We start from the raw sequence: 27,467 nt of genomic DNA, 5'->3' as shown, positions 1-27,467 counted from the left end.
ACAAAAAAACACAAAAACAGATTCATACAATGTGCTCCAATAGCTTTAATTATACAGGAAAATATTCAGGATTAAGTTTGCAGGGGATAAAAATGCACATACATGTTCAGACAATGTGCTCCAATAGCACGAGCATCTTCTCATGCTCCTTGTTCTTCTCCTTTATCTTCCACATCAGACCGCCACAATGCCCTGTTTGTGGTGGGTTCACTCGATGAAACACTGGAGTTGCGAGGCTTGCGTTATCATCCCATTGACATTGAGACCTCTGTGTCTCGGGCGCACCGCAGCATCGCTGAGAGGTGAGAACCTCACGAACACTGACACTCCTGTCTGAACACATCAGTTTCTGATTACCACGCTAAACAAGCTTTGTTGTTACTGTACATTATACTTGTGTTTTTAAGTTCATGTCTCTGATTGGATCATGTGCTTTATCTTACAGTGCCGTCTTTACATGGACCAACCTTCTGGTGGTTGTAGTGGAGCTCAGTGGATCTGAGCAGGAAGCTCTCGATTTGGTTCCCCTGGTCACTAATGTAGTTCTGAAAGAGCATCACCTCATAGTTGGTGTAGTGGTCATCGTGGACCCCGGCGTCATCCCTATCAACTCGCGAGGCGAGAAGCAACGCATGCACCTGCGCGACTCCTTCTTGGCCGACCAGCTGGACCCCATCTACGTGGCGTACAACATGTGAGCGTGGACTTACGTGCTTAAAGCTCAACATGGCACCCAAAAGAACCACTCACAACAAGCCGTTCCTCCGTGCCGTCAGCACGCAACATGGAGGAAGAAGCTGGCTAGTCCTCTTTCTGCCCCTGCGCTGAGCCTTGTACATATTTTTATGTTCTTTTTAATGTGATTGTGGCCTGTTCGACCAATAGTGGTCACCCGGCTCAAGCCATCCAACCTTCTCTGGACATCCAGGAGGGTGGTGCTCTTCTTTTAGAACATATTTCTGCCCTTTAAAACAGATGATACCACATCTTCGCCAGTTGCTTTGACTTCAATGTCCAACTTCCGATTAGCCTCTTCCATAGAGCAGCGCTTGTGCTCTTGCAGTTAGACCCGAGGGACTAACACAAAGCTTTTCTGCGCACTTTATCTCCTCTCGTGGCCAGAGGAGTGTCCTTCAGTTTTCATTCTGGAAGTGCTAACTTAGTTTTATGGATCAACAGTATCACCAGCAAAACAAGCATATCTTCTTTTATTCAAAACTGCTAGTCATTTTAACGGTTTTAAAATAAATGCGCCGCATTTTATTATTGCGTGAACAGGTTTTTTTTTACTCACATTGCCAACTGTAACTGTAAGACCTGGAGTGAGGAGGGGTTTGTGACATTGTCCTCACTCAAAGCAATTTTAACACAATACATTTGGAACGTGACATCTGTATGCATTAAACGTTTATGTTGAGGGTGACAGAAAAGTTTAGAGATTAAGACACTTCCATGCCTTATAAAACTTGTCTCTTTATTTTGATTTGAGGTGACTGGAAAGGTGAAGAGATGGAAGGTGTTTGAATGTAGACTAGATGTTGTAGTGTCTCACTGGTGTTATCTGGTCCTCCAAAAAACTTGACTGATCTTTCATACTTGATGGCAGTCCTTAGCAGTGGTGACTCAAGGTCATGATGCAGAAACACAAAAATCGTTTTAACCCATTAGGACCGTCACACAAAATAGATTGTTTTAGATCGTTTCTCGTAAGCCCGCTGGGGTCGCCGAGTGGCAGACAGTGAACAACCCTTCAATGTTTTTTCAGTGTTTTGGATGTGTGTGTGAGAGAGCGAGCGTGCTAGAAAGCAAAAAGGGTGTTTTAACCGACATATGGAAAAAGAGAATGTGAGCTAAGAGAGGAAATATCTTTTCTATCTTAATAAAAATTACAGTAACATTTATTAGCACCTAACATGTTTTTCAAAATGGCCTTAGATATCAAATTTTTCTTTCTTCCTGCAGATTGTTTACATGTGAAATTCTGTGCAGCTCTTTTCTTTAACAATGCACACATTCTCATACCTGTTCTTTTTGTATTTTTAATTCAGTTCTTAATTGTCAAAATATTGAGTGTGTTGGTGCAAAATTTATAACGTTTTATGTTAAATAAATTTATTGTTGTCATCACTGAATCTTTTACTGTCTTTATTACAGTCACTTTATGTAAACAATGTGCAAATAGCATCAACAGCATGCAATTCTGTATGGACGTGGCAGTCTAGTTCATTTATATTTAACCTGTGTGCTGTGCTGAAACATCTTTCTCCACAATTTGTTTTAAGTTAATGTAAAGACAATAAATCAATAAAAAGAATGAATCCAAGATTTAGTGATAATATAGGATCAGTAATTAAGGTTAGCAAAACCACAGTGCAAATACTGAATTTCGTTTGTTTGAGCTGTTTTTAGGTTCTTAAATGACCGTTATGGAGCACATGCTTGTCATTCAAAGCAAGCTTACTGAAGGTATAAATACAGGGGCATATTAAGAAATTATATTTATGGCCTCAAATAGTCCACACACATCTTTTCAGGAATAATCCACTTTTATTAACATGACATTTCATGAATCCAGGAATCAGGACACACGCTTCAGGCTAAATTCAGATCTGTCCACCAGAGGTCACCATATCCTCTGATTTTTTTTCTTACTGTATGTCAATACAATCATGACACAACACTCTACTGTATATTTGAATTAGGCCTACTGTATATATAAAATATCTTTATGTATTTGCAAATTCATATTTAATTTGAGGTGATATTCATTTCCCGTTCAATCCAATAATAGTGGCTGTAGACTTTCAAATAAACATTTGGTCGGTTGGGTTCTCCACAAGAAGTGGCCTTCACACGAATTCCAATCAAAAAGTAGCGATCCTCAATTTTGATATAGCAGTTCAGCGGTCCACCAAGATTTGTCTGCATGTTATGGCATAAACATACATGCATAAATAAATATATTAAATTATATAAAAAATATTAACAGTCAAGATAAGTGGCTTAACTCACTCCAAAATTAAACTTTTTTTTTTTTTTTTTTTTTTTTATATAAAAAAATCAGTAAGAAAATTGTTGTCAGTAAGAAAAAAATCTGAATGTACAAATATGTGCAATTAAATCGTTTAAAAAAATAATCTGAAAAATCTTTTATGTCGATTGATAATATGGTATACGGATACTATACTATGCAATTCCAATGCAGAAGCAGTTAAATGTCTTTAAGTACTTTATAACGTTCATAAAGTTAAAGCACTAAGAAGTGTATTAAAACATACCTCACATGCGTCAACACCGCCACCGAATTCACCAACACAAAGCATGTCTGCTGGCACTGTGTAGTTCCAGTACTCTGGCTTATTGCACAAGGACCGTGACATTAAATTCACTTTGGCCTCTTGCAGTATGCCAATATCATCTGATAAATATAAAAATATAAAATATAAACCAAACATCTTCAGTCAGCTGTTGTAAATAGCTGCAGTGTCAACTCACCACCAGGCTGAGCGTTGTATCCTGTGATGTGACACGATTCATATCGAAGATCGGCAGTGTTTTCATCAGGCACACAGATGGGATGGACAAACTCATTAAACTTAAAAGGGGTCGTCATTTCCAAAAGAGCAATATTGTACCGCAAAGTGACGGGATTGAATCGTTTGTGTTTAATAATTCTGGCGATTTCTGATTGCTGTGTGGATTTATCATCAACATCCAATCTATTGCTTCCTGCTCGGATCAAAAATTGGCTATGGGGGAATGCAACAACATTATCAGAGGCTATATGCAGATCAATACTGACTGTTTAGGATTAAAGTGTATATATCACCTTTGCTGCTGCTCATTAACACATGAAGCTGCTGTCATTATCCAGTATCGGTGGACGATAGCTCCACCGCAGACCTGAGTGAACGGGGCGGATGAATTGGGCTGGTACTGTACGGACACCTGCCACGGCCAAACGCTCACTTTGACGTTCTCGCCTCCGATCATCCGTTTATCTCGACGTTCATCCACTCTCTCGGGCCTTTGTCCGCACAGATAATCTAGGAGATTGGTAACAACACAGAGTTAAATTACCCAGTTCGCTGAAAGTAGTGCACTGATCTCATTGTTTATAAAGTTAAAGTTAAAACTCACGCTCTTCGGTCGGAGTAACGTTACCCACCGCGGCAAAATAAAAAATTACCCCCCACCCCAAACCACCTATAAATATGAGTATTTTCATGCTAGGGCTCATCACGGAGACGTTTAGTTCATTTAAAGGAACTGGGTGCTTGAAATAACAGTCAAATTTTGAATTCTGTGACGTAAGTCATTAAGTTTTGTGAAGCATAATATTACCGATAATGGACCCTTTTCACAAGACTGTGATGACGCGTTTAACGGTCATCAGCATCGTAAATCGTCGAAAGTTTTTCATATTTGTATTATTAATATTTTTTTAATGTGTGTACATTTATAACACTATTCTTTGTATTATGTCACTTTTGCATAAAAAAAACGCTAATGCGAGGGCGTTTCTAATGCAGCATACATGGGAGGGACGGTAAGACTTTGTATTTTACTTTGTACTAGAATATCCAATAGATTTTTATTTCTTTTATAGGCCGCAATTGGTTTGTGATTCTGTAAATGAGAAGTCTCTTTCAAAAACGTAGTGAAATTTTGTTTAGTAGCCCAATTTAGTTGTGTGCTTTGAGATGAGTAAAAAGTGACCAAAGGTATAATTTTCTCTTCTGTATTTTGAGCTGGCAGTGCAGGTTTCTCAATGTAATCTTTGAATTCTCTTAAGACATTTCTCAAAAAGGGTCTCGTATAACCTCTAATTTTTTTCTCCCTTTTATTGAAAGTCACGAAAACACTATCATTGAGTTTTTCTTTTGCTATTTGAGCAAATGGGAATGCAAAAAATATATTTGTGGTACTCTCACATTCACTGCTCTTTAAGTTAACCCAACTATGATGACTTCTGCTGCTGAGAAACCTGGAAATGTGAAGAGGGTCCATGTAGTTCATTGCCGTCAACTGGAACCGAAAGCATTTTTTTTTCAAAATCATTATTATTATTATTATTATTATTATTATTTCTATTGGTTCTTTTTAGTGAATCAAACATATACAACGATTACCAAATTAATATGAGTCAGTACTTTTAACTGAATCACAAACACACAGGGAAAATGTCTGATTCTCGAAATGATAGTTTCTTATAAGTTCTTTTTTATGAATCCCTCATGAATTAATTTGACTCACTTACTGAACCGCAAGTTATCAAGAGACTTAAAGGGATACTCCACCCCAAAATGAAAATTTTGTCATTAATCACTTACCCCCATATCGTTCCAAACCCGTAAAAGCTTTGTTCGTCTTCGGAACACAATTTAAGATATTTTGGATTAAAACCTGGAGGCCTGTAACTGTCCCATAGACTGCCAAGTAAATAACAGTTCCAAGGTCCATAAAAGGTTTGAAAGTCGTCATCAGAATACTCCATCTGAATACTCAAGCTGACATTGAATTTGGACGTGCCTTGATGCCTTCCTACCTTAGAATGCGTCCTCTGAAGGCAGCATTTTTCAGTTTTCGGATGCAGCCTTGGACGTACTACATCCGCCCATGTTGACATTGTCACGTGACATACGTCGTCACAACAGCGCGGAAATTTAAAGAGCCCACTATACTGAGTGAACATCGGCAATGTTTTTCGTTAGTCTTACCGCTTTCATCAGCGTTTTTACATTGTTTGAATTAACCTTTCAAAGCAAGCGTCGTTCAGCTGTATAAATATAAATTTAGCTAGTAATTTTTTACCTCAGAATAACAGAAGGTCTGGAATCTATGGCAGCTTTCATTGGCCAAGGCCTGCCCATAGGGCCGTTTGACCAACATGTCAAACAACCAATCACAGTTTGTTTCGTTCATCGTCACGTTTCAAAGCGTGAAAATGTCGCCACAATAACATACCACTGTGTAAAACTCTCGGACATATTTTAAAGATTCTATGCCACAGACTTTAAATATTTCACATACTTTTGAAAATCCAGCATTTAGTTGATCCTGATAAGCGCTCGTCGTCACAGTTGTAAACACTAGTCTTTCTTCTTTTGTGAGGGGGTTCGGCGCCATGGTATCTTTGTTTCCAGGCGGAACATTAAAGAATCCGACACACACGTCTCTCGGAAATCCTGTAGAATTCAACCAATCTGATGACGACTTCGACACTCCTGAAGTGTTTCCACTTTTGTGTGCCATATTAAGTAAGAATAAGCTTTATTGCCAGGTATGTTTACACATACGAGGAATTTGTTTTCGTGACAGAAGCTCCACAGTGCAACAGAATGACAGCGACAGAACAAAATCAGATAATAAAAGAATTAAAAAATAACAATAAAACATACAAATAAAAAAATTTAAATAGAACAAGTAAGGAATAACAATATACAAATTGACAATTGTATGTGCAGGTATATTACAATAGGCAGTTTTGTATGTACAGGTATATTATGTAAAAATTTGAAGTGTAGACTATGTATGTGTGTTAGATAAATAAGTGTATGTGTGTATAAATAGTGTTGTGTTTTCCACAGTTATTGTCAAGTGTTCATTAGATGGATTGCCTGAGGGCAGAAACTGTTCCTGTGTCTGGCTGTTCTGGTGCTCAGGGCCCTGTAGTATCGACCAGATGAAAAAACTGTTCAAAGAGGAAGTGTGCTGGATGTGAGGAGTCCAGAGTGATTTTGCCAGCCCCTTTTGCTCACTCTGGATGAGTACAGTTATTGGATACAAGGGAGGGTTGTACCAATGATTCGCTCAGTAGTCCGGACTACCCTCTGTAGTCTTCTGAGGTCAGATTTGGTAGCTGAGCTGAACCAGACATTTACTGAAGTGCAGAGGACGGATTCAATGATGGCGGAGTAGAACTGTTTCAGCAGCTCCTGTGGCAGGTTGAACTTCCTCAGCTGGCGAGGGAAGTACAACCTCTGCTAGGCCTTTTTCACAATGGAGTCAATGTGATTGTCCCACTTCAGGTCCTGAGAGATAGTGGTGCCCAGGAACCTGAATGACTCCACTGCAGGCACAGTGCTGTTCATGATGATGAGTCGGGGGAGAGCAGGGGGGTTTCTCCTGAAGTCCACTATCATCTCCACTGTTTTGAGCGTGTTGAGCTCCAGATTGTTGAGACTGCACCAGATAGCCAGCTCTTTAACCTCCTGTCTGTAAGCAGACTCGACACCGTCCTGAATGAGGCAGATGAGTTTGGTGTCATCTGCAAACTTCAGGAGCTTTACAGAGGCGTCTTTAGATGTGCAGTCATTGGTGTACAGGGAGAAGAGCAGTGGGGAGAGAACGCAGCCCTGGGGAGCTCCAGTTTTTATTGTACGGGTGCTGGATGTGTATTTTCCCAGCCTCACTAGCTGCTGCCTGTCTGTCAGGAAGCTGTTGATCCACTGACAGATGGAGGTGGGCACAGAGAGCTGAGTTAGTTTGGGCAGGAGAAGGTTTAGAACGATAGTGTTAAAGGCAGAGCTGAAGTCCACAAACAGGATCCTCACATAAGTCCCTGGTCTGTCTAGATGTTGCAGAACATAATGCAGTCCAGCGTTTACTGCATCGTTCACAGAACTGTTTGCTCTGTAGGCAAACTGAAGAGGATCCAGTAAGGGTCCAGTAATGTCCTATACTGGTGGGCCAGCACCAGTTTTTCAAATGACTGCATGACCACAGACGTTTAAGCCACAGGCCTATAGTCATTTAGTCCTGTAATTTTGGATTTCTTTGGGATGGGGATGATGGTAGAGCATTTGAAGCATGAAGGGACTTCGCACAGCTCCAGTTATCTGTTGAAGATATGTGTGAAGATGGGGGCCAGCTGGTCAGCACAGGATTTCAGACAGGCTGGTGTAACACAATTTGGGCCTGGTGCTTTTTTCCTTTTCTGCTTCTGGAAGACCTGGCGCACCTCATCCTCGCTGATGTGAATTGCAGATGTGGGGGAAAGGGGGGTTGCAGGAGGTGTGAATGGTGTGAACGGTTGTGTGGAGAGGTGTTCAGGGCGGGTGTGAGGTGTTCTTTCAAACCTGCAGTAAAACTCGTTCAGATCGTTTGCCAGTTGTTGATTCTCCACAGTGCTGGGGGATGGTGTCTTGTAGTTGGTGATCTCCTTCAGACTTTTCCACAAGGATACAGCAAATACAGCAAATGTTTTCTTATATTCGTGGTTGTAGCTAGAAGGGATACAGCTACAGGAAACCAACATAAAATATTTTTTTCTACCTATTAGATTGTGTTTTATTCAAGTCTACACCTACCCCAACCCTAAACCTATACCTTACAGTAATGCAGATACATTAAATATTGTTGTTCAGCATGAGAAAAAGGATGCAATATTGATGTGCGCATGCGCAGTAAACCCTGGTAGGAAAATCTGACAGGTAGGATAAAATGTCAGGACACCAGACCTCCATTAAGGGACCAGCATTAAGGGACCCCCCATAACACCCAAAAAAATATTCTTCGGGGATCCCCTGGTTTTTGTCAATAAAACTTTAATACTTAAAATGAAGTTTCGATTGCTGTATTAAAGTCAGACCTGCTTATGTTATTATATCTTATTTTTACGCATTTTACAGCATTGCTCATTATAACCAATTACACACGATTCTGTTGAGTTTATAATGTTGTGTAGTCATCATCTATAACACTATAGACAGCCAGGTTTACTCGTTGAAAATTTTATTTGTGATAAAATAATAACTTTATAATTGTATTAGGGACTTACACACATGCTATACAGTTAATCTGAGTCGTGTATTAATTTGAGTGATGATGGCTATTATGGGAGTGGCTTGATGGAGTGCAGGAGATGCAGATAACATGATCTTGACCCTTAAAGGGATGCTATTACCACATTTTGTTATAAGTTTGAATGCATAATTGCTGTTAATAGTGTTAATCTTCTGTTTGTTTACGTCTTTTATTGATTTTTCTGAACATTTCTGCCATATGCACATGAACTGACAGTCACCACTGATAAGCTACTACTAAATTTTGTAGAAACTTAATTTTCTGTAAAGTTGCTTTGTAATGATTTGTATCGTAAAAAGCGCTATACAAATAAACTTGAATTGAATTGAATTGAATATTATGCTTTTTCACTTTTTCAACTTTAGTTAGTCTGTAATGTTGCTGTTTGAGCATAAAAAAGATCTGCAAAGTTATAAAGCTCAAAGTCCAATTCAAAAGGAGATATTTTATGTAACAGAAATCACTTTTCAAAACAACGAACGACTCGTTTGGACTAACGTCACAACACATATTTTCCGGGATTTGTGATATCACAAAGATCGACGAATGGGACGAGACCCGGTTGAGCTGCACTAGAGAAGGCAACGAGTGTTATCAGAGACACAGCTTTCCCAAGGCAGACGAGCTTAGAGTAATTACAATCATCCGGGTTTAAATCGCACTCAAATTGATTTCATTTTGATGCAATATTTACACTGAAGCTCACAGCAAGTGGCTATGTTAAGGGGAATGACATTTCCCGACCAGGTGCCGAGTGCTGCCAATCACAACACAGACTGGCCCAGCTAACCAATCACAGCGCATTTCATATTTCAAAGGCGGGCCTTCATATGATCCAGGAACTATTCCAGATGTTCATGCCAGACTGGGTTGAGAGGTGTTGTAATAATGTTAAATATGTGAAAATTAATGTGTTTTTCGAACAACCTAGTATGAGAGCCTGTTCTAGTAAACCCCCAAAACAAAATCAAGACCTTGTAAAAGAGCATAATAGGACCACTTTAAGAAACTTTAATGCTATCGCATAACAAATCTGCTTCAAAGATAAAATGACATAAATTGCTAATTTCAACATTGAATTAAAAATGTAAAGCCTGTACAAATACTAGTAATCGTGAATATAAATAATTGGGAATCATGTAAAAATATAAAATAAATAAAATAAAAACAGTGCACATTTCCTTTATCTATTATAACATTTATGTAGTTTTGTTCACTTGGCTGTTTCCTTGAAAAGGTCCAGTAATTTGTCAAGCTTTTCGTCAGGTGTCTTTTTTTATTATATGATGTCATTACATTGCTTTCTTGCCGCCAGCCAATCGCTGCATTGCTGATCGTGGTTTCGAGTATCTATACACCTGACCTTTACAGGGAACACAAGAATGCGCTGTAATCTTAGTCAACTTAATCCCGATATTTTAATCAGATCTGCAAATTGGTTTGACGAACCAATTTAGCCAGAGATCAGTTATCACCGTTACTAGATCTGGAACCTTTTAAATCTTCTCAGATGTATTAAGCGAGGTACGAAGAACGGGCCCAAGCCATCTACAGGTAACGCTAATACACACTACATACATGTAACTTAGTCACGCAATGCTAATGTTGTAAAGTAAATGTAGTATATATAAAATTTGCACAATTTGATTTGATATGAGCGAAGCGATCGTTAGATTTAATCACAGTTGGTAGCGCAATGTATTGTAAGGTTTTTTTTTTTTCTCAGTTGGTCAGAACAAATTAGCAGACATGTTACTATCTTGTTCAGATGACATTTTCCAGTAAAAAATGTCAAATACAGACCAAAATACAAAACATGCTGCAAATCCTCACAACACAACCATATACAGTAACGCGCAAGTAGCACAAACCTCAACAAAATTACCTTAACAAAATCAAAATTAACCTTTTTTTTGCCATATTGATTAACATTTGTATAACCACAGTTGTACATATACCATAGTTAAACTATGATTAGTGTAGTAAATCCATGGTTAATTTGTGCATGATTACCATGATTTAACTATTGTAACCATTTTTTGTTTTTATTTATTTTTATATAGCCTAATAAATGTTTATTATTAATTAATTAATTTTATTAATTATGGTTAATTTACTTAACTATGGTTAATTTTTCTAAGGGAAGTTGTAAAAGTAAGTTAGCCACCTTACATAGCCTAACCTTTCACAGTTATAGTAATTGTGTATTTTGTCAGCTTATTTAGGCTAATAATATAAAATAATGCTAAGGAATCATATGATCAGGATGTTAAAATAAACAAAAATCTCACATTTCAATGCAAACATTGATAAATATGTCTCAGCCATGTTCGTCACTTTGCTGTTCCCTTAAATATTTCCGATGTGGTCTGTGCCTATTTGCTGTGCTTTTCTGTTTGTGTTGTGAGTATTTGCAGCACGTTTCTTTTTGTGTTGTGAGTATTTGCAGCACGTTTCTTTATTTGTGTTGTGAGTATTTGCAGCATGTTTCTTTATTTGTCAAGTCAAGTAACCTTTATTTATATAGCACTTTAAACAAAAAAGATTGTGTCAAAGCAACTGAACAACATTAATTAGGAAAACAGTTTGTCAATAATGCAAAATGACAGTTAATAGCAGTTCATCATTCAATTCAGTGATGTTATCATCTCAGTTCAGTTTAAATAGTATCTGTGCAATCATTTGCAATCAAGTTAACGATGTCGCAATGAAGTGTCCCCAACTAACAAGCCAGAGGCAACAGCGGCAAGGAACCAAAACTCCATCGATGACAGAATGAAGAAAAAACCATGGGAGAAACCAGGCTCAGTTGGGGGGCCAGTTCTCCTCTGACCAGACAAAATCAGCAGTTCAATTCCAGGCTGCAGCAAAGTCAGATTGTGCAGAAGAATCATCTGTTTCCTGTGGTCTTGTCCCGGTGGTCGTCTGAGACAAGGTCTTTACAGGGGATCTGTCTCTGGGGCTCTAGTTGTCCTGGTCTCCACTGTCTTTCCGGGCTGTAGAGGTCCTTTCTAGGTGCTGATCCACCATCTGGACTGGATACGTACTGGATTCAGGTGACTGCAGTGACCCTCTGATCTGGATACAGACTGGAACTGGTGGCTACAGTGACCTTGGAATAAGAGAGTAACAGACTAATATTAGCGTAGATGCCATTCTTCTAATGATGTAGCAAGTACATCGGGTGTTATGGGAAGTGTTCCCGGTTCCGGTTTACCTAATTAATGCAGCCTAAAAATCCTTTAACGGATTTGGATATTAGAAGCGTATTAGTGTGCTATGTGTAAGCCAGGTTTAAGAGATGGGTCTTTAATCTAGATTTGAACTGCAAGAGTGTGTCTGCCTCCCAAACAATGTTAGGTAGGTTATTCCAGAGTTTAGGCACTGTAAGGATCTGCCGCCCACAGTTGATTTTGATATTCTAGGTATTATCAAATTGCCTGAGTTTTGAGAATGCAGCAGACATGGAGGATTATAATGTAACAAGAGCTCGTTCAAATACTGAGGTGCTAAACCATTCAGGGCTTTATAAGTAATAAGCAAGATTTTAAAATCTATACAATGTTTGATAGGGAGCTAGTGCAGTGTTGACAGGACCGGGCTAATATGGTCATACTTCCTGGTTCTAGTAAGAACTCTAGCTGCTGCATTTTGGACTAGCTGGAGTTTGTTTATTAAGCGTGCAGAACAACCAGCCAATAAAGCATTACAATAATCTTACCTTGAGGTCATAAACGCATTGATTAGCATTTCTGCATTTGGCATTGAGAGCATAGGCCTTAATTTAGATATATTTTTGAGATGGAAAAATGCAGTTTTACAAATGCTAGAAACGTGGCTTTCTAAGGAAAGATTGCTATCAAATAGTACACCTGGGTTCCTAACTGATGACGAAGAATTGACAGAGCAGCCATCAAGTCTTAGACAGCGTTCTAGGTTATTACATGCAGAGTTTTTAGGTCCTATAATTAACACCTTTTTAGGTCCTATAATTAACACCTATAATTAACACCTCGACTATTATTATCGACTATGCATTCCGTTAGTTTTTCAAATTGGTATGTTTCGCCGGGCCGCAAAGAAATATAGAGCTGAGTATCATCAGGATAACAGTGAAAGCTAAAACCGTGTTTCCTGATGATATTTACCAAGGGTAACATGTAAAGCGTGAAGAGTAACGGCCCTAGTACTGAGCCTTGAGGTACTCCATACTGCACTTGTGATCGATATGATACCTCTTCATTCACTGCTATGAATTGATGGCGGTCATATATAAGTATGATTTAAACCATGCTAATGCACTTCCATTAATGCCAACAAAGTGTTCTAGTCTATGCAAAAGAATGTTGTGGTCAATAGTGTCGAATGCAGCACTAAGATCCAATAGCACTAATAGAGAGATACAACCACGATCAGATGATAAGAGCAGGTCATTTGTAACTTTAAGGAGAGCAGTCTCAGTACTATGATACGGTCTAAATCCTGACTGGAAATCCTCACAGATACCATTTTTCTCTAAGAAGGAATATAATTGTGAGGATACTACCTTTTGTAGTATCTTGGACAGAAAAGGGAGATTAGAGATCAGTCTATAATTAACTAGTTCTTTGGGGTCAAGTTGTGTTTTTTTGATGAGAGGCTTAATAACAGCCAGTTTGAAGGTTTTGGGGACATATCCTACTGACAATGAAGAATTAATAATAGTCAGAAGAGGATCTATGACTTCTGGAAGCACCTCTTTTAGGAGCTTAGATGGAATAGGGTCTAACATACATGTTGTTGGTTTAGATGATTTAACAAGTTTATACAATTCTTCCTCTCTATAGTAGAGAATGAGTAGAACTGTTCCTCAGGGGATCTATAGTGCACTGTCTGATGCGATACTGATACTTTGTGTTGTGAGTATTTGCAGCACGTTTCTTTATTTGTGTTGTGAGTATTTGCAGCATGTTTCTGTTTTTGCAGCACATTTTTTTATTTGTGTTGTGAATATTTGCAGCACGTTTCTTTATTTGTGTTGTGAGTATTTGCGGCACGTTTCTGTTTTTGCAGCACATTTTTTTATTTGTGTTGTGAGTATTTGCAGCATGTTTCTTTATTTGTGTTGTGAGTATTTGCAGCATGTTTCTGTTCAAAATCAGCAATGGATCGCCAGCAATTTTGAACGTGATTTTGTGTAGCTTGTCAGTGAACTATGCTCTGTGTAGCAAATGCCACTCGTGGAGTGATTATTAAATGCTCAGATCTCAGAGGGGAAATTGTTGCTGCTTTACTGACGAGATGCGCATAAAAATTGCATTCGATTTTTTGCCCATCCCTAGCGTGAGTTGTCAAATTGATGAAGATATTTTCTTAATTCGCAGGTCTTTTTTTCTATTTGCATGTGTTTTTCATTTGCAGCGCAGTGAGCTCTCGACCACCGTAAGTGAATGAAAGTACAAAAATAACCAATTAAACATATTTTCAATTATTACATTTGCAAACTGGAATTTGTGCTCAAAATGAACCTAAATATCAAAATACGAATTAAAAGCACAAACATAAAATAAGTTACAAAATGTGATCATTTTATATTCAGTTTGTGAAAATGAGAATATCAAATACAATTAGAAAAAATCTTAAATACAGTAAATTTTATTGTTACACTTTATTGTAATGACAGGAACACAGCACATACTGTAGCCCAGAGAGCTGTTCTGATCTCCGATGGGGGATGGCTCACATTAGCAGGCCCATGCAGGCAGAGAAAAACAGGGCTGAGGTTAATTTAAAAACTGGCAGATCTGTGACTGAGGCAGCAGATACAGATCTTGTTTGAGCTTCTCTCAGCCAGACAGTGTACCGGCTAGCACGCGTATATATGCCAGGTTTCCTTGGCAATGCACAATCCTCTCCATGACTTGTCACACCATAAAGGTAAAATCTCTCCATGTCTTTGCTGAAACACTGTAAAGGGCCTCCACTGTCCCCTGATTGAAGAGTATTCCAACAGATATTGTTAATCACTGTCTTTCACTGACAAGTTACTCTAAAATAATGAGACAACATTACCTGACACGTGTCGACTCCCCCTTTGTAAAATCCTGCGCAGATCATGTTGTCATTAACATGGCCATTATACCAACTACTTTGGTTGCAGATCCCAGTATCAATGAGATCAACTTCAGCTTCCTGAAGAGTGCTAAATAACATTCCAAAAAAAGTAAAATGTTTCAGATTTAAAATTTTATATATATATATGTGTGTGTGTGTGTGTGTATAATATATATGTATTTTATATAATAAAACACAAAGTATAGTCTTATAAAAAATTACAAATTACATAAATATTTAAATAAAAAAATATATATTTTTCTTTAAATACTCCCTTTGAATATGATCATAAGAAATTATCTTAAGTCATCCATAAATGTTAAAAATTAAAATTTTGTTAAAGGAAAATATTGTTGTCATGTAAAATGTAAGTGTTCATGGTTTTCTTCTCAAAGAGGAAGGAGTGAACTTATATAAACCCACATACTTTTAACAGTTTAACTGCCAGAAAGATGTCAAAAAAAAAAAAATAGAGCTCCTCTCTGATATATGAACCCTTTTCACAGAATGTGATGATGCATTTCCACAGTTTTTAACATTGTAAATTTAGCAGATTTTTTTCTCATTTTTTTTTTTTTATTATTGTATAATCTTTATAACACTATACTTTGTGTTATATTACCTTACTATGTTGAAGAAATCTAATTAATGCTGATGCATGAGTGTTTCTAATACTAATGACATTTTTCTCTTCTGACCAACATAATCAGTCTCTCAATGTTTTTTTTCTTCCTTTTTTTGGAAAGTCGTAGAAACACTGTCAAAGATGTTTTTTCCCTTTTGCTATTGGAGCAAATGGGAACACGAAAAAAATATATTTGAAGTTTGCGTTCATCATAAAAGTTTATCCAACAATGACGACTTCCACTTCTGCAAACTCCCTAAGCTGCCTATTACATATTTTGCTAAATAATAATCAGTTTATGATGCAGAGATTTTGCAGTTGGACTAGTGTTTTTTCACATTTAAATACTAACCTTCTAACACTGAGCTGCCCCAACCAGTGATGTAACACGAACTGAAGCTTAGTTGTTTCTCATCCATTTCATTTTCCATTATGCACAGAGGCTGCACATGTTTTGTGAAATATAAAGGGTGATGCAGATGCAAAAGAGCCACATCGTTGTCATAATTCAATCGGCTGAAATTCTCATGCAGGATCACTTGCTGGACTGAACGATACTGGACACCCATTCCATACTTGGATCGAGAATTCACTCCAGCCACTATTCGTAATTTATAGTTGTTACTATAAAAGAAAGATGTAAGGGACAAATTTACATACAAAATGCAATAAAAACTATTCTTATCGAAAGCCTAAATTGTTTTAGGCATTTTCCTGGTGAGTAAAAAGGTTCGATGTAGTAAGTAGTCTACATCCAATGCTAATCTAAAAAGAAATAAGGATATAATTAACTGAACTACTACTGCAAGTATATACTTTCAGTTCAACTACCAGCCCTTGTTTATTTAACTAAATGTGCATCTGTGAATGGTTATTGGGCTCTGGTGACATATCACCTATTTGCTTTAACCCGCAACATTAAACATTGCTTAAAGTTATAATAGTAAGATGTCTGTCTGCGCACAAATGCTGCATGGTATGAGAGAGGAGAAGCATAAAGTGTCTCACCTATTTTTGAAGCAGTGGGATGCGGTGACTACCCACCAATGGCTGATGACGGACCCACCACAGATATGCCTTGACATCCGCTGTATGCTCACCTGCCAAGGCCATGCACCCTCCAATGCAGAAAGGCCTCCTGAAATACGAAGGTGCTTTGGAGGATCCAGCAAAGGTTGCTTTCCACAACCAAAAGTGCATTTAGTCAGTTACACTGAACACTTTTCATTACTTTTAATGTGACAACCACTGATGATTAGATTGTCTGTAAATAATATTAACCCATTTAAAACGCCAGTAACATTTAATAAGCCGTTTATATGCATTTTTTGATATATGATATTTAAAAGGTCTAATGATGTATTAAGGTGGTCCTCTCACAATGCATGTAAATGTTAGTGGGAAAACACAGATCCCTATTTTGAACAAGTAATGGTAGAGTAAAATTATAAAAGTAGAGTAAAAATTAAATTTTTTGTTACATTAAATAAAACATTTAAGAAATATTCTCTTAAATAAACATTTAAGAAAATATTTTCTTGCATATGAATTTTGTTTTCCCACAACTGCCTGATAGTAAATACATATAACATTATGATACTTTATTAATTGCTTGATTTTTTTTTTCTTTTTGACTTTTTGATATAGTTTACCACTGATAACAGCTGTCTAACGTTAAAGGAATAAAATAATTTGTTTTACTAGAATTGTCTGAAACCTCACAAAACGCATGTAATTTGTTTTATTGGGATTAAATGGGTTAATAATAATAATATTGTTAAAATGAAACTACCTGTAATTCCAGACGATAACGAGCTAATGAAGACTAATTGCAGGGCTGTTATAAACATTTTAAATGTGAAAGCTATAAGAGGGAGATACAAAGCAGATAGAAACAATCGAATCTCCTTGGAACTGATTATTAGGTAATCTGAAAAGATTCTGAAAGTGACGTAACATCGTTCTGTAATGTTTTAAAAGACCCGGACAAGGAAGAACGTGCAAATCAACACATTTCAAATCTTTACTTTATGGAGAAAACAGCGTATTGTACAATAGGCTATACATATTTACAATTTCTATAACATAAAGTTTCATGCGAGTTTGTCCCTCATGATAAAACACCAAGTCAACAACCTGTTTGTTATTTTATAGCGTTTTAAAGATATTTCTAAACTCCAAGTCAAACACAATGAAAGCAGTGTGATTGTTGCTTCAGACATTTTAGGCAACATAACATCAAAATCGTCATTCCCGAACATATGGAACACCCCATTCTCGAAGAAGGCACTTTAACTGAAAACGAAAACTAAAAAGAAATCTCTTATTGTGGAACTGGTGCTACCTATTGGCCGACACTCCCTTACATTTTGCTGGGAGTCATCAATTATGCAGGGTAACGGTGCACATTGAAAGAAGGTAGCAGCAACAATATGGCGACATCCGCAATTCCTTCCCAATTTATTCGACATCTGCAGTCCAGTGAGGATTTTTTGGATACCCGCTAACGTAATCATAGTAAGTATTGTGTTTAAATATCGCACTCGCGATGTGTTTATTCCCAGCGATGGAAGTCGTTGCACTGTCAATGAATGTCGCAGAGGCGCCGCACGCTGAGGGAGTTTTACTGCTAGACCCTTCTCGCCAAATGCACATTCGTTTTTTATTCCGTTATGACTGAAATGACTGTAATGTAGCTCTCTTTTTTTGTTCAGATGAACCTATTGTGATTAGGCCCTTTAATTTCACCCTCTCAAATGACAGTGTTAAGCGGTCATAATATTAAACACATTCTTGCAAGGCAATATGTGGTGTGTTATTTGTATTTGCATTATCAATGACGTGATCCGTAGCCTGTAGCTTTGCACCCTCATCTGAATAAAGGTCTTCTTGTCAACATTTATCAAATGTCAAGCTGAGCAAATGAGCAAAAAATGCACATGTGGACAGGTTTGAAGTGATCCGTTCTAATAAGACGTTCAAACGGCAATACGTGCTTGGCTGCTTATTGATTGTAGGGTGGACGCAGGTTGCACGGGTGTGGTATGCTACATTTTCTTGTTTATGTTCCTCGCGAGCAGAAACCTTGCACAACGTCGTTGAGATATCTCGCTGTTCTCTAAAAGCGATAGACGTTTTGCTCAGAAATGCGGTAACATGACTAAAAATATTTTCGCTTTTCAATAAAAAAAGTTAAAAAACCAAGAGAGAGAAAAAAAAAAACTCAATTAACCAACCTACCTTCCTTTTCCCCTCCGCAGCTTCGGCCCGCTTTCGTGAAGGCGTCGGGCTGTTTAGAAACGTACGTTTTCAGACAAAATATTTTTTTCGACCTCAGGATAATGTGACAGCGTTTTGGAAAACGCAAAGATGTTTGGAGAACGCAAAGAGCCGTTGTGCCGATAAGGATTTCGTGACCAAACATTGATGAAATCAAGGTAGGACCACTGCGCATCGAGTCACATAACCATACTTGACGATGTTCTTGAAATAAGGTAGAGGTTTATTTTAAGGAATTGTAATTTATGTCCGAATATACATCATTTATTGACGTGTTTTGCATTTGAAGACGTTAGTGTGTCGTTTTGACCGTTCTGTTGCGCAAAGTAGCTCGAAAAGCACATGGATGAAAATGAATTCATAATTTTATTCATAACGCTTCCCAAATTAACCTATGTCCTCTCATCTGTAAATAAGATGCACCGCGTAGCCCACCTGAAATTTTCTAAAGCCGTGTCCCCGTCCAGCCCAGCACAGTCCCTTCAGTTATTTCGAGATATTTAGGCCCACCCAACAGAAGCCCACCTCGTTCATTTGATACGAATCCCCTTAAAACCTTTACAATAACCCCGCCGAGAAACACTATGCTTCCTTATACTTAAGCTTATGGAAGGTGCACTGTAAAAATGTAATTCCTGGCAGTGGTATGCCATGAGATTTCTTAACTGTCGTTAGTAATACTACATACTACTGTTTAACCAATTTGAATGTGATTGTTCACAAAATGCAAAATAGCATTACAGCTAATAAAATCCTGTGAGGGCAACTATTTGTATGTGTGTGTTTCATAATAGAAAATTTGTTAATTTGTCATTTTAATGAAAAGTATTTAAGTAACAATATGTGCTTTTAAACAAATAACTAACAATTAATTAACTTGACAACACAATTAACAGCATATGGCAAAATAATAATCCTTTAACCATTAATGCATAATTTGTTCATGTTGCACTGCATGCTGGAAATTCTCGAAACCTTAAATCAGGAGCATTCTAGAACATAAATGTGTATTCAGACAACTCTGTTAGGCTTGGTGGGTCAAAATGTGCAGAAATATTGTTGCTCTTGTATTTATTTTATTTTATTTTATTTTATTTTATTTTATTTTATTTTATTTTAAAATGTAGATTTAAAGTCATTCTAATTTCCACTTGCATAGGATTCAAAAAACCCTTATAAGTCAGTTTTTACAGTGTGGTGCTGATTGGACAGCTCCCGTAAGGCAAGATCCTCTTTGCTTGTGTTGTTTTGACCACATGGCTTTACACAGTTTTACTAGTCACAAGTCATTAAAAATGACAAATACAAAATGTGTTTGGATTTTAGTATGATAATTTCTTTTGTTTATCTGTTTCATTGCAAAGGGGAAAAAAATCAACTTCAACCAACCTAAACTGGTTTACAGGTCTTTGCTGGTTTAAGCTGGTCTCCTAGTCTGACCAAGTAAGTGCCAAAACCCTTTTTAGACCTGCCAAGAGACCTACTAAGACTGACAAACCAGCTAAGGCTGTTTTAAGTTGTTTTTTCCAGCAGGTCTTGAAGTGATATCAGATTCATACCCATGGGACTTCTGCCACCAATGATGTCTGTTATGTGCCAATGTTTGTCGCATGCCTTGATATTTTGTTCATGTTTCTTATTTGCTTGAAGGTAAATAGGGTATATTTACTTCAAAGGCAGATGACAATGCAAATGCCATTCCAAAAACTGGAATTGGATGGAGAGAAAAGCAAAAAGTCAGCTACAGTAAGTAGCTCTGTAATATTAGGATATGGCTTGTTTAAGTATCTGGCCCATAAGTGCACACAAGCTTTTAGATGATGTGGTTCACCAGGCCTCCCTTCACCACCCACCCCATTTCCCATTCTGCAGCCTTGGGGACATAACGCATGTCCCAAATCGGCCACTCAGTGGAGGTTTTGTTCATGAGGAAGACAGGTTCAAATCTGCTTGTGCTATCGTGAGTTTTCTTAGAATCCAGTCTACATCCTTTCAGCTCCCAGCACCTTTTCATCTAAAATAGAAACATCCATCATAATGACCCAAAAGAACCAAACCATGAGAAGTTACGCAAGCCCAAATCAGGAAAAAAGTCCAATGAATCACTTATCACAAAGGCAATTCATATTATTGCAAGTGTAATCCAAAGACAAACATTAAGTATCACCTTTATCTGCTCATAATGGAGGGTGCATTTCATTTTTCATGAAGTGGATGACTCATCCAGGATCTAGTGCCAGTCTCTCTTTAACATGCTCTCAATTTAGCAACAGATTGTTTTGATGTGTAAGGTAATATTTTTAGATGCAAGGCTTAGCATTTTACTTTCCTGTGCTTAACATATCAGTTTGTGTGAGCGGATGATGTAACAAGGTAGTATTTATCATTAAGAAAAAATAAATCCACAACACAAAATAAAATTAAAACTAAATACATCTTTCTTTTTTTTTTTAATTGTGACAAGGTTGTTTGGACTCTCTTGGCTTAGATTTTAAGTATTGATGATGTGATACAAGATAGTAGTAGTAGCTGGTAAAAATAGTAACCTAATTGACGACAAATGATCATATGTATGAATGAATAGTTATTGTAATGTTGTAGATTAGAAAATCTTGCTACATATTTAGATCTGAGTTATTTTTAAGTAGATTTACAGTTTTTCTATATAAGCTAATTTATAGATCTTATTCAAAACTTGAAATCACTTGATTTTCTGATGCAAAGAACTTCTGTCTGGTGATGTATACTGGATTTTTTCAATCATTTAGTCATCTTAAATCCTTTTCTTGCAGTCAACTGATCTGTCACTACTTCTATTTTATCTCAACTTTAAGTCCTGAAATTTTAGATTTCTCCATTTGCCAACCTTCATTAAAGATCAGCAAAATGTAGATTTAAGGTAATCTGTTAAATACCAAAAGCAAATAACAAACAGTGCTAATATACACTCACAATGTTCTGTCATACTACTACCTAAAAATTATGATCCTAACCTTTATCTCAATACCGAAATCTCAGTTGGCCACACAGTGATTCATCTTTAATGAATCATTAAAATATTGGTGTCCGGGACACTGTGAGCACAGAGACTGCAGTAAAGTCCCTTTCAGGGAAAGTCTGTTCACTCAGCGGACATATTTACAGAGCCTCTGGGAAGCTATTTCAGGCATCCAAAACCAACTTCTACTTACTTGAATCGGGAAAGCCTGAAATCTCAAAAACTGCGTGCCACACTTAAATCAGCCATAAAATCTTGACAAACTGGCTCATATTTGTTTTTTATTCTAAAATAGTGTTAAAAAACCTAAAACTGAACCTGCCAGTGCAAATGTTCAATGACTTTACCAATTGGCTTTTGTATTTAGAAGATTGGGCTTATTCCACCATTGTGCACTTTCTCCCATTCATAAGCAATGTGAGTGCACTGTCTAAGTATCTAAAGTCTTTTTTTTTGTAAGCTTAGGTTAAAGGGATAGTACTGCCAAAAACTTTGTATATTTGTCATTTTGTATATTTTTCATTCAGTGGAAGTCAATGGGGACCAGCTACTAATTGGTTACCCTCATTCTTCGAGATAGTGGAGGCTTGGACCCAGAAAAAGTATTTATTACATCACAGCTTAACCAGCAGATTAGATATGATTCAGTTTCTTCCAATGCTTATATCTTGCAGATATCTTATGCTACATGCAGATAAATGTATAATACAGGAATGTTATATAATATTGATATGAGCTCAGACAACACACTATCACAAGACCAAGGTCATGAGTTTGATTCCCAGGGAATGCATGAACTGATACGGAATGCATATGCAAAATGCTTAAATGAACATTTTGAATGCGAAATTAGAAAATAATTTCTTGATCTGGTAAGCTTTTATCTCATTGGCTGGCTTTTGGCAGTAAGAGTGCACAGTTGCTTTACACGTATGCGTTTATGAGACAAAACAAGTTGCAGTGTGGAGAAGACTACTGTATGATTATGAGCCTAGTTGTCCAATAATGTCCTTTTCTCTTTCCGATATAGATCTGGCTGCCGTGGAGGGTACATAACAGCAGAAGAAGTTGCTGCAGGATGAAAACATGGCTGCACCACTTTTTGCACCGCCAGGACCTGACAGCTTCAAATACTTTACCAGGGAATCTCTGTGTGAAATCGAGAAGCGCATTGCTGAGGAGAAAGCCAAGCCGCCACCTAAAGCAGACAGCAGCTACCGCGACGATGACGACGAGAACAAGCCCAAGCCTAACAGTGACCTGGAGGTGGGCAAGAGTCTGCCCTTCATCTATGGGGACATCCCTCCTGGAATGGTGGCAACACCATTGGAGGATCTCGATCCTTTCTACATGAATAAGAAAGTGAGTGCATCATCATGTCTATTCATAAGTCCTGCAAAGCTGGCCTTCACACGTTATCTTCTAAGCAGTGCACTATGGCTCATTATAGAAGTGGAGAAACTGATGTGTTTTTTCCCAACTTTTCCAGGTCATTTATTGTTATTCTCTTATATGCGAAAACCTCTGATGGTGACATGCAGCTGTCGGATTTACTTGCGAAACATATGACAATGAGAATAACATCCTTCAGTAATCCACTACAGGGCAGAAGAATTTGTTTGTGGCTTATGTATGTTGTAGATTGTGTATGAGATGATGCTTAAAAACGGTTTGTAGAGGAGGTTTGCAGTGGTCTGCTGAAGCTTTACAGTTCCAGCTGACAGACTTGTTTTAATTGTTCCAGTAATAATCCTTTAGAAATGAAGAGGCAAAAGAAATGCATTTAAAGGAACCATGCAGCATATTAGAATAGCTCTCTGAGTGGTGGGACAAGGCTATTTAAAGATCTGTAATGTTGTTGTGTAAGGTTTTGGTGAAATCAGTATATGGTGAAGATAGGAAAAATATGAGAAAAAAAGTGAGAACTTCTTCTCTGAAATGTATTCCACATCTAACCAAAATGTAGATTTTGTTTTAAATCAAATATTTTAAAATAATTACATCACAAAAAAAAAAACTTCATTCATACCAAACCTTCAATCATTCAATCACAAATACAGTAAAACTGTAATATTTTGAAATTTTATTACAATTTAAAACAACACTGTTCTGTTTTCATATCATTTAAAATGTAATTTATTCATTTGATGGCAAAGCTGAATTTTAAGCAGCAATAACTCCAGGTTTCAGTGTCACATGATCTTGTTTAATATGCTGATTTACAACTAAAAAAAAACATTTTCATTGTTAAAATTTTTTTGTTGTGGTGTAAGACCTTAATACCCTTTTTCAGGATTTTTTTTTTTTTTTTTAATAGAACCTTCAAATGTTCAAAATATTATGTAACATTGTAAATGTTTTTACTGTCACTTAAAATAATTGTTTTATTCAGCAAAAATATTTAAATCCATGTTATGGACGGAATTTGCTGGGTCCAGTCAGAGCTCACAACTAATGGTTAATCTATTGCATTTTGCCTAATATTATATCATCATGCTGTGTGTTTACTCATATTTCTGAACTGTATGCCGATCTTTGACTATTTTGATTTCCAAGAACTGGCTTTTATCATTTATGAGTGAAGCCTCCAAACCAAAAGTATGTGACCACATTAAAAATCTGGAGCTCAAAATTTAAACCTGGAAACCTTTTAGCTGTTTGAAATTTAAAACAAGTAGTAATTCTCACGATGTAACATGAATATGAATTTTTAACTCTAAATCTCCTCAGATGCACAATACGCTCTTTGGATCATTCACAAATCATGGTAAAGGTTCTACACAGTCTTGTGGAGTAAAAACCAAATGCCACAACATTTTATAACTGCACATTTTTCAATCTTTCATTTAAAATATTTTGCAGGTGGAAAAAAAATTCAATAAAAAAAAAAAAAATCAATCATTTTGTGCTTTTAAATGAATGCACAGTTTCTTGATATGTTACCAGTCATAAAACAGTGGCTTGTTTTGATGTTAAAAATAAGCAATATCAGATGCAAGCTAGTCCTCAAACAGATTTTCAAGAGCGAGTTGTTGTTATGAGATGTAGCCTACGGGTGGAAGATGAGGTCATCTTTTCTGTCTGAGTTGTAATGGAGCCCAGCAGGCTGAGATCTGTGTTCCTGTTTGGCTCAGCGCTAAGTGCAGTGGTGAGACTTTAGTGGTGTCTGCCACACTGGACTTTACTAAATAATGCACAGACTCATTTGTGTGTTAATGCCTGTTAATGTGTGCATGTGTTGGAGCTTTTCCCTGCCTCCCTCTCTTGCTCTCTCCCTCCGTCTCATTCCTCTGGCTCCCTCTCATGCAGCACACACTGTCTGTTATGTAACCGCCTGCTTCATGCATGCACAAGAAGGAGATTTCAGTCTCCCGATGAAAACCTCATGGAGGAGCGTATGTGAAAAGTGGTGTTAAGGAACGGAATTGTGTTCTCAACCGAATTAATTTTTTTTGTAAACATCGCTCACGTTAGACTTTACATTAGAATATTTTAATATTTAGATGCATCTCTGTTTATATGCACATGCCATATTGTAGTATATAATATCTAACTATCCTGCAATCTCGAGGATTTAATGGCTCTTTGATTGTAACCTTTGCTAGCATTGGGATCAGATCTCCCCGCATCCCATTGTCCTTTTGTTTCCACACGCTAGGCTCGACTTGCAGCCTGCAGCAGTAGTGAAACCTGATTCTTGAGGCTCAGGGCAGCTCTCTTCATAGAGTAAAACCAGCTGAGAAATGGGAGCTGGCAGCTTTTAAATCCAGACCCGTGACACTATCAGAAGCAATTAGCCTAGGAAGCTTTGCTACAGGAGCAGCTGATGAACCCCGAGTCCTCCAGCACAGATGATTCAAGGAGATGGTTATACAGTGCAGTATGTTGAAAACAAATCAGTTGTGAGAAAGAGAGGCTTAACAGGATTTACCCAAAGTAGGACATGTTGCATCTACATTCTTCAGGTTCTTGAACAACATTTTATTTTTATGCATTGAAAAAAAAAAAAAAAAAATCCAGTGTGATTTACGATGCACGCAAGGTATGCAGTTAATTAGTAAGTGTGATCCCTGGGAATCAGATTTGTGCTCTGTCTGTTTGATAGGATTGTTGTTGATCCAGGAACATGTTCTGCTTGAATAAAGGGTTTGTAGAAAGGGTAGACAGAAGAAGAAAGACAGAGAGGCAAAGCTCCATATGGAGTCATAAATCTTAGAAGGGGCTCTTCAAAATGTGCCATGTAGGACCATTGCTTCCCCCTGTTATGACGCAGCACTCAGAGTGGGCTTGTCTGGGCTGGTTGGGGGGCTGGGGAAGGCAGGGTGATGCTCTGCTTCAGTATAATGGCCTCACATCTGTTCACAGCCTCAGCACTCTCAACAGCTCTTATAAATACTCATCTTATAATGTAGGCATCTCATTTGTTTCTGTTAGCTACATGCCTCAGTACATATGCTGTAAATGGCTACATGCAGGAACAAGCCTGTACATTTTTCTCTGTGCTTTATTAAAAGATAAATGTGACCCTGAACCACAAAACCAGTCATAAGGGTCAATTTTTTGAAATTGAAATTTATAGATCATCTGAAATCTGAATAAATAAGGGTTCCATATGACAATATTTTGAAAAAAAGAAAATAAAAATAAAAATCTAAATAATGAGAAAATCACCTTTAAAGTTGTCCAAATTAAGTTCTTAGCAATGTATATATTTTTTCAAAAATTAAGTTTGGATATATTTAAGGTAGGAAATTTACAAAATATCTTCATGGAACATGATCTTTACTTAATATCCTAATGATTTTTAGCATAAAAGAAAAATTGATAATTTTGACCCATACAATGAACTGTTGGCTATTGCTACAAATATACCTGTGCGACTTATGATGACTGGTTTTGTGGTCCAGGGTCACAAATATAATACAGTAATTCTTTTAATTTTAATAAACATAATTAAATCACAGGTTTGAAAGTGAAGCTATTTGAAAATATTTTATAATGTATGAAATTAAATGTTACAGAATGAAGAGAGCTTGACCTTGGATTGCGATACAAGTTATTATAGGCTCTGCATCTTCTCACTCTTTTCATTTGTCAGTTGCTGTTCTGCTTGTCACACTTTTTTACATTAATCACTGTCTCTGTCATTATGTTTCTTCATGTTTCTCTCCTCCCCATGTGTCCTGCCACAGGTGTGGTCTGTGCTTCACCTTTTTTTTTTAAATCACTTACTCTTTCCTATTCACTTGGCATCATCTTGTAACATGATCTCTCTCTTTCTCTCTCTCTCTCTCTGTCTCTCTCTCTCTCTTATTTTCTGTATGTTGTGATTCTACCTGATGTTTTGAAGCCTCAGTTGGAATATTAAAATAAATGTAATAATTTTAGTTTCTGAATAATATTTTTAACCTAACATATTGCAGTGTCTAATAATAACAGCATTTTTTAGCAAAAATGTGTACATTTTATTTTGATTTACATTTATTTTATAAATTTAAATGTAGAGTTTTAACTGAACATATTGTAATTTCTAGTTGGAGGCATCTCTTGTATGGAAATATGTTGGCAAGTATAAAGTTTATTTATTTATTTATTTTAAATCAGGCATTGGCCATCCGTCATTCATTTTATCAAAATTCTGTAACAACTTCCTATACTTTTTAT

The 27,467-nt window shown here is 37.1% G+C and overlaps 3 protein-coding genes across 9 annotated transcripts in view; 2 read left to right on the top strand and 1 right to left on the bottom strand.

Moving 5' to 3' along the window:
* LOC109089012 (disco-interacting protein 2 homolog B-A) overlaps positions 1-2,132 on the top strand; it is a 47,510-nt gene extending 45,378 nt beyond the window's left edge. For both annotated transcript variants that reach the window (XM_042751033.1, XM_042751032.1), the window contains 2 exons: positions 179-302; positions 446-2,132. In XM_042751033.1, the coding sequence (XP_042606967.1) occupies positions 179-302; positions 446-698 (377 nt within the window). In that variant the 3' untranslated portion in view covers positions 699-2,132. The remainder of the gene's footprint in view (positions 1-178; positions 303-445) is intronic.
* Positions 2,133-2,523: 391 nt separating this feature from the next.
* On the bottom strand, positions 2,524-4,355 carry LOC109047940 (plasminogen-like). Of its 2 annotated transcripts, none has more exons than XM_042751035.1 (5): positions 4,141-4,355; positions 3,830-4,046; positions 3,496-3,516; positions 3,279-3,418; positions 2,524-2,922 (listed from the first exon to the last, which is right to left on the bottom strand). In XM_042751035.1, the coding sequence occupies exons 2-5, from the start codon at positions 3,843-3,845 to the stop codon at positions 2,749-2,751; spliced, it is 351 nt and encodes a 116-aa protein (XP_042606969.1). In that variant the 5' UTR covers positions 3,846-4,046; positions 4,141-4,355; the 3' UTR covers positions 2,524-2,748. The 2 variants fall into 2 exon arrangements, with proteins under 2 accessions (XP_042606969.1, XP_042606968.1); XM_042751034.1 differs by having other exon boundaries at positions 2,527-2,922; positions 3,496-3,749.
* Positions 4,356-17,786: 13,431 nt separating this feature from the next.
* Positions 17,787-27,467, top strand: part of LOC109088309 (sodium channel protein type 8 subunit alpha-like) — a 50,243-nt gene continuing 40,562 nt past the window's right edge. For 4 of the 5 annotated variants that reach the window (XM_042750972.1, XM_042750969.1, XM_042750971.1 and 1 more), the window contains exons 1-2: positions 17,787-18,043; positions 22,834-23,165. In XM_042750972.1, coding sequence (XP_042606906.1) covers positions 22,890-23,165 — 276 coding nt within the window. In that variant the 5' untranslated portion in view covers positions 17,787-18,043; positions 22,834-22,889. Of the gene's footprint in view, positions 18,044-18,767; positions 18,964-22,833; positions 23,166-27,467 lie in introns of those variants that run through there. The other variant, XM_042750970.1, reaches the window with a different exon arrangement.

Source organism: Cyprinus carpio, chromosome B23 (genome assembly GCF_018340385.1).
Source record: "Cyprinus carpio isolate SPL01 chromosome B23, ASM1834038v1, whole genome shotgun sequence".
Taxonomy (NCBI): domain Eukaryota; kingdom Metazoa; phylum Chordata; class Actinopteri; order Cypriniformes; family Cyprinidae; genus Cyprinus; species Cyprinus carpio.
Note: the sequence above shows the minus strand (reverse complement) of the source record. Positions and strands in the feature narration are given on the sequence as shown.